General features: G+C 37.3%; 1 protein-coding gene across 1 annotated transcript in view; it reads right to left on the bottom strand.

Annotated features, from left to right (window-relative positions):
• Positions 1-506: 506 nt before the first annotated feature.
• LOC116182637 (homeotic protein proboscipedia) overlaps positions 507-8,553 on the bottom strand; it is a 106,309-nt gene continuing 98,262 nt past the window's right edge. Inside the window, exons 2-3 of the mRNA XM_031503178.1 lie at positions 2,639-2,781; positions 507-2,587 (exon numbers count right to left, since the gene is read on the bottom strand). Of these exons, the coding sequence (XP_031359038.1) occupies positions 953-2,587; positions 2,639-2,781 (1,778 nt within the window). The 3' untranslated portion in view covers positions 507-952. The remainder of the gene's footprint in view (positions 2,588-2,638; positions 2,782-8,553) is intronic.

Below are 8,553 nucleotides of genomic sequence, written 5' to 3'. Positions count from 1 at the left end.
TATATTTGCTAGAATAGCAATAATTGTGTTGCGTTGCTAACTGTACATTTTTTTAAATTAAATTTACCTTCGACTCAAAAGTATATACATCAACAGTAAATGTCTACTTAAAATTTACTAATTGTACATGCATTTACATTTATGATTACCTTCTGCTTAGTCGTGCAAGAAAATGTAACAGAAACGTAGTTTCAAAATTTAGTATATACATTCATGTGTCCATCAAACTGAACTAGTTTCGGTATGTACTCTTATGTACTTGTGGCTATGGTAAGTAGATAATATGCAGCGTCTTAAAAACTTGTAGTGTGAAAAATGGACACAGGATTAGTATACAAAGTAGCTGAACAGCGTTTTAACGAAGCTTAATTAGTAATTAATACTAATTTTAACGCGAACTTAACCAATTAGCCTTTATGTACTGTACATGGTTCAAAAATTGACGAAAGTTCAACAAAATAAATACTACATGGGTAGGAAGAACAGAAACAACTTTTTTGATGCAACCGATCAGGTAATTTCCATAAAATTTTATTTGTAGGAAAAGTTCTTGTATTTAGAGTTCTAAAAACTTCGATTAGTATGGCACGCCCTTTTAATACTATAATGTTATACGTTCATTTAACCATCTATAAATTGTTCTACCATCATATATGCTGTAACTGTTTTTCTGAATCATGTAAAGGATAAGGATTAAATTAGTGTAATTTGTTTTTTTTTGTCAAATATTATATTTTTGTAATTATAGAAGGCGAACTTGTTAAACATTTTGATATTAAACCGGCATTCCATAGAGTTTGAGAGTAGATTCAATAAATTAAAGCTACGGAGACGATCCTCCTATAAAACTATAAACACGATTTAATAATATAATAATAGTAGTAACAACATATAATAAAAAAATACGCATCAACAGATATTAAGTAAAAACTAAGTCGTCCATTGCACTGAATCAAATTTGATAATACTCAGGAGTAAAATCGTTAGCTAAATTACTTAAAAAATTAAAGTCCGACGAACTATTACTGTTTTCTCCGGTCGGAGGTACGTGGGTTTGGGGTGCTTCACCCGAATAGAATTGGTGAAACGAATTGTACGTGTCACTAGAATCAGTTTGAACACTTGCTGGAGGTGTCATAACCGCCGCGGTAAGGGAGGTCGCTACTGCCGCGTTGGAAAACGGCTCTGTGGGAATGTACGACGAGGACTCCGTGTGAGGAGCCAAGTGAGTGTTGTTGTACGTGTTGTTTTCGTAGTAATTAATTTTACTGGCGTATTCCGTTTGATTGTGGATCTTATGCATGCCTTGCATGTTCTCTCCCGGATAATAATTTGAGTCGTGTGCATGATTCATATGTCCAGAGTTTCCAATATTATTCGACGATTCGTTAGGGTATATTCCCGATGTGGGGTACGTATAGTGGTTGTAGCCGACGTGCTCGGCTTGGTAACCGTGGGAATAACCACTTTGATTGGCGACGTTGTGCTGAAAATTTTCGTTTGGTGCAAGATGTCTTTTGTTGTATCCGTAATAGTTCTGTTGGTTAGCATACGCGGATTGGTAGGAATGCCTACTCCGCCCTTGGTTTCTAAGGGATAACTCTTCCTTTGATTCCTCATGCGTCAAAGGGTTTGAATGAACTTGATTTCTGAAGTATGAGTGATTTTCACCAACTACCACCTGGTCGGGATTGTACATCTCACTAGACGCATAACCATGATGGTACTGCTGATGAGATTTTGACCTGCTGTCATTTCTGTACTCGACCTGAGTATTAAGCTGGTACTGGGTTGTGTAGTTATTCATTTGAGCACCAGCACCTCGTGCTGCAAATGGAGGTATAGAGTTAGCTACATTTTGAATTGTAACGGTTGCCGATGCTATTGCTGTGGCAGTAGTAGGTGAAGATCGTTGTAAATGTGGATATATGGAACTATTGTTAATTGGGCCAATTCCCAATCCGGAAGTATTTACTGTTGGAGGGTTCAGTGGAGGTACGCACTTGGATACAATTTTATTTGTTGTAATCGCATCGGATACATTTCCGATTGCGTTGGAATCCTTGTGATTGACGCTTGGCGACATTTTAGGAATGCCCACCTTTCGATCATGACCCACCGGAGAGTTTCGAAGATTTTCCGTCTTAATTGTAATAGACCCCGTATTGGATGGCTTTTTTGATATTCGAGGAGAACTACGAGAATTTATATCTTCGTTCGATTGGGAGTCCTCTTCACTATTGATTTTATCAAAAGATCCGGAACTAGCTATACTACTAGCTCCGTTACTATTATTATTACTAAAACTTGTGTTATTATTTGTTGCGCTAGGAGTATTATTATTGTTTCCTCTGGATGAATTTAAGTCAGGCATTTCATCGTGAGGACCGCAAACACCCGCCGGTGGCATTTCGCATCCCTGACAACTTTTTTTAGACATTTCGTCGCATAAGAGTTTATCAGAAGACATTTTTCCACTTTTTGCACCATCACTAGAAATGGAATCCTTGTCGTCTCCGTCGTCGTTTTGCTTACTTAACGTTTGCCTCTTGTGCTTCATTCGTCGATTTTGAAACCAGACCTTCACCTAAAAATTATAACGTCTATACTTCTTTCGCGACTAAATTGCGTGTTTTACCTGTCTTTCCGTAAGATCCAATGAAGCGGCTATTTCTATTCTTCTAGGTCTGCACAAGTATTTATTGAAATGGAACTCCTTTTCTAGTTCAAGCAGCTGTGTGTTAGTGTACGCCGTCCGCAATCGGCGAGGTAATCCATTTTCTGTAAAAAAATTAAATAAATTAGCTGTAAGCCGTTCGAGTAATATCTATAAAGTAGTTAATGTGCCACGTTTTATATTATGTAAATTTTCTGTGAATTCAGACATCAATGTTTCACATATAGAATTTCCGATAAATAGTGTTTGCTAACAAATAACACAACATCGACCGAGTGTTTTCTAAATCGAGTTATATTTCGTTATTTGACAAATGGAATCGTGGATTTTCTCATATCTGTCCAGTCACCCAGCTTGGCTATGATTTTGATATGAAAGTTAAGGAGATATGAAAGCGGGAAGGTTTATCCAGAAAGAATGATGCATTATAGAAGAAATACTTATATAGCATAGAATATACAATGAGCGTTTACGAAATTCTTTCATCCCAAATGTTGCTTTGAAAAATGTAATATCGATATTAACATTTTTTGACAATATTAGATTTACTTACATTGTTACATTAATACATTTTATTAAAAAAAAGAGCTTCTTTTTATCAATACAAGACACGCATCACGCTTTGTTCCTTTTCATTGGAAATTTATATAGAAAACGATTATATCGCAAACTTATATAGGTATGAAAGATTTTATGTTGAGCCATCGCATTTTACCATATGATATTTACGTTGACTTGGTAACTGTTAGATACTGATATGAAAGAAATTGTGATTCAGAGAAAAGTTTTGCTAGAGTTTGGATTTTCTCCCATTCAATGATTTTTGAGGCAATGAACAAGAATTTGAAGCTTGTAGGCAAACATTAAAAAGTATAAAAAATGAAAGTAGACAACATTCCCTACATTTTTCATATAGGTTTGATCTTTTTTTGGAAGAGAGTAGAGCAGAATTGAAATATTGAAAAATGTACAGGGTTCTGCATTTAAAAAACTGAAATTTTGGTCTGCCACGCCTTTATAACCCCAAATATTGTATTTTTCCCCTGATAAGCGACCGTTTCCAGACTTACCGGCCACCCTGTATACTTGATTACAATCTTTACAAGATATTTGGTACGTATATTCTCGATTTATGCTTCATATTTACGCGGTCTTCAGGATTACCTAAAAGTTTTTGTGTGTTACCATCTGAAGTATACTTTGTAAATGTACCTTGAAAAATATTTTGGATAACCCTCTAGAGTCTAGTCAATATATGAACGATAATTAGGAAATTTAATATATCTAACGAAAAATTGCATAATTTTTTTTGCTGGTTAAAGACAACCCCCATTACTTTTTAGATTTGAAGGCCATATCGTTTTGCGCATGTGCAGAGGTAACTTTCTTATTTAGAGAATATAGACGGATCTCCTTGAAATTTTTACAGTAGCACGTTTTAATAAAGGCAAATCGTTCGAATATATTTTAACATGTGAAAAGCCGCGTGCGTGCATGTGCAGAAATAACTCTTATTTGTGGACAGATTGTGGACTAACATTTTATCAGTAGCACCTTTCAATCAAAGCTAATCGATCCATTATATTAAACATGTGAAAAATGCGTGGGCGCATTCCCAGAACGCAGAAGTAACTTATTTGTGGACTGTTCTTTCTCAAATTTTAACAGAAAAACCTAGAATAAAAGCAAATCGATGGATTATATTGAACATGTCAAAAGTGGCGTGCGCACTAGTAAGTCATGTTTTTCCCAATACAATACCTCCCAACCAAGTTATTTTAAAAAACTGTTCGACAATTTTGTTCCTTAGGTGCAGTTGCGTAACTAGGTAGGTGCCAAAGGTGCCGCGGCACCGCGCTCTGAATGGGGGAGGGCGCGCCGGAGGCGCTGAAGCACCGAGGGCACTAAGTCGGGATGGGCAGTACGTGGTGTACCGTATAGGCCAGTCATAAAAGACAAGAACGGCAGTTAAATTCTAATACTTTGCTAAAGTCGACTACAGGGTGCACTGAAATATAATTAAAACTAAATTTACGCTCCTTTAAGATGAACCGAACATTGTTAAAAAGTAAAAAAAATTATCAAAGTCTTTGTGTGAGATGTAAGGGATTTCAGCGCATTTTGTGTGGCAGATCAGTACCAGTAACCACAATCAATAAGATTTTGCCGGGGGCCCCATATTACCTTTGTCGGTACCCACCTCCGACATCCCGTTCGCCCGGAATTCGCGTTTGAAGTTTTGACTCCACCGTTAGTAAGATCTTGTCGAGAGCTACCACACACCCGCTTCCGACGCCCCCACAGACGGCGGATGTATACACAGTTTGAATCAAAACACTTGTACCACGCTATCTTAAGTGCCTCAATATGAATGGCGACTGTGTTGAAAATAGCCTAAGAGTGTAGCTTCCAAATGTATATAATAAAAGTTGTTTATTACACTTTCTTAATTTTTTATTTCAAAACGTCTGTTACTTTCTGGATGGCCCTAGTAGTACAAAGTTACAGCGGTAGGAAAAGGCTACAGATTTAAAATAATAATGGGTTCGGGGATAGAATAGGCCCACTCTCGCCCTAGAGATCGTAAAAGGCGATCAATGGGCACTAAAGGTGACCAGTCCAACCACCTTTAGTATTTACCTACCCACTTTACTTTCCAACTTCCACGCCCATTTTCCCTACTTTCCTACATTATACACAACACGCAGGTGGATATTTGCTTACGCGAATATCTTGAAGAGTGACGCCTTCACGTGTTCCTAGTCACCCCATATTCTTATGAAAATGGAGTTTAAACAAAGCCTCGGAAAAATGCCGCTACCTGAGGAGCGTCAGGGCACGTCTGGAGCTATCGCTGGGCGTTGCAGCATGCGAGCCGATAGTGACGAGTTGGTGAACAGGCGGCCGCTCGTCGGGATACCCGAAACCTCTACAGCCGAAAGAAGACTACGAAGAGGACAACGACCACCTGAAGAGGACCGCCATGAAGAGACCTTTGTGCCTGCTTCTCAACCGCTTGTGGATGGGACCAGCGCAAAGGATACCTCCAAAAGACGTATGAAATGGGACGAAGGGATGAATCGCTTCATTTTCGGTACGTATCTGGAGATCACGAAGATGGAAACGGACAGGACAGCATACAGAGGTAAACTATATCACGCGTTCATTACACAATACCCACATTTAGCACACTTAACAGAACAACGCATTGCAGACCAACGTAGAGTTATTATTAAAAATACACTCCTTACATTAGACACACAGGAACAAATCAGGCACGAAATTGAAGCACTACTCAACACAAACAACACACTCATCGTACAAGATAATACACCCGTTCTAAACAACTCTGAAATACAGACATTTGCGACACCCCAGCAATCGATAGATACAAATAATCACATAAACCAAACACTCACATTCCTTCAAAAAGAATTTGACAATGCATTGTTAGAATTCTCAAACACTGACCCAACACAAAGAGCACGAATACCTAAACAAAGTCACACTACAAAATTACGCACACTCTCAAAAACACTAAATGATCACATTTTACCAAATTACATTAACGATAACACAAGCTTACATCAACTACACTTTGTTGTGTATTGCGGTGCGGTTGCAGTTTATAGATGTAACGGTTCAAGAATAACAACAAACAAAGAACACCACACAACAAAAAAACGCTCACCCCCGGCTTGGGAAAAACGCCTGATTAATCGCATCGATGACATCAGACGTGACTTGGGTCGAATTACACAATACATACAAGGAACTCGTTCTTCAAAATTAACACGACAAGTACAACACATAACTACAAAACTAAACAATCACACCACACGAGAACAAAATACAAACTATAACGAACATAGAGATACACTCACACAAAAACTATCTATATACACAAACCGTTTAAAACGCTATAGGGAAACTGCAGACAGAAAGTGCCATAACACACAATTTAAACATAACGAAAAACTATTTTACAGATCACTAACACAAAACAGCACTAATGAAAAACTCATTCCGCCATCTCTACACTCACTTCAGCAATACTGGTCTGACTTATGGACCAAAGACATTAAACACAATCCACACGCCCCGTGGATTACCACAGAAACCACACGCACTGAATACATTACTTCTATGAATAACACAAACATCACTACAACAGACATCATTCAAACAAATATTAATCACTTACATAACTGGAAAAGTCCAGGCATTGATAACATTCACAACTTTTGGTGGAAATATTTTACCTACACTCACTCTTACCTTGCGCAACAATTTACCGAACTTCTTAATTCACCAGATCGCACTCCTGCATTCTTTACACAAGGTATCACTTACATGCTCCCAAAAGACAACAATACACAAGACCCATCTAAATATAGACCAATTACATGCCTTCCTACAATATACAAAATCCTTACATCATGCATTACCAACAAAATATACCAACACTGTACTGATAACAACATTTTATACGAAGAACAAAAAGGGTGTACCAAGTGTTCCAGAGGCTGTAAAGAGCAACTCATTATAGACTCTGTAATACTTGAACAATCCAGACATAACAAACGAAACATACACACTGCATACATTGATTACAAAAAAGCATTCGATTCAGTACCACACTCTTGGTTACAACAAGTACTCTCAATATACAAAGTCAGCAACAATATTACACAATTCCTCAATTACATAATGTCATGTTGGAACACTACGTTAACACTTACACTAAACGACACAAAACTTATTACTGACCCAATACAAATTAAAAGAGGAATTTTTCAAGGCGATTCTTTAAGTCCGCTCTGGTTTTGTCTTGCTCTTAATCCACTTTCACATTTGTTAAACACTACTAACTTTGGGTACAATATTAAACACAACCACGAAATACATCACAACATTACACACCTGTTTTACATGGACGATCTGAAATTATACTCTTCCACAAGCATAAAACTTAATCACCTTCTACACATTACCGAAACATTCTCACGTGACATACAAATGGACTTTGGAATTGATAAATGTAAAACACAACACATCACAGCTGGTAAAAGACAACTTTTAGATTATGAGCTAGAACAGGGTAATTTAATAAATTCCATGGACGAGAATGAAACTTATAAGTATCTTGGTTTTCAGCAAAATACACATATTAAACATACGAGTATAAAACAAACACTTATCACACAATACCTACAAAGAGTACGCAGTATACTTAAAACAAAATTACACGGTAGAAATACAATCAAAGCTATTAACACTTATGCCATACCAGTGCTTACATACTCTTTCGGGATTATACGTTGGACAAATACAGATTTAGAACAAATACAGAGAAACACACGTACACTATTAACAAAACACCATATACATCACCCTCACTCCTCCACTATACGACTTTACCTTCCTCGTTCGGAAGGAGGTAGAGGACTTACAGATATAAAACTATTACACCAAACACAAATACACAATTTGCGACAATACTTTTATAACAAAACAGATACTTCAGTCCTACACAAAACAGTAACATATGCAGACAAATCTTACACGCCACTTAACCTACACGAAACTAATATACTCCCACCTCCATCCAAACTTACATACATCACAAATAACATACAGACATGGAACCAAAAGCCGTTGCATGGACGATTTCCACAAGAGGTTAGTCAAGATTGTGTTGATTCTATAGCAACGCACACTTGGTTGTCTGAATGTGATATCTTCCCGGAGACTGAGGGTTTCATGTTAGCAATACAAGACCAGGTCATTAATACACGCAACTATAAAAAACACATACATAAAGACAAAACAGTGACAAACGATTCTTGTCGACTCTGTTCACAAACATCAGAAAC

This window comes from Photinus pyralis, unplaced genomic scaffold (assembly GCF_008802855.1).
Source record: "Photinus pyralis isolate 1611_PpyrPB1 unplaced genomic scaffold, Ppyr1.3 Ppyr1.4_unclustered_Scaffold6493, whole genome shotgun sequence".
Classification (NCBI taxonomy): domain Eukaryota; kingdom Metazoa; phylum Arthropoda; class Insecta; order Coleoptera; family Lampyridae; genus Photinus; species Photinus pyralis.
The sequence above is the reverse complement of the archived record's forward strand: the minus strand, read 5'-3'. Positions and strand labels throughout refer to the sequence as shown.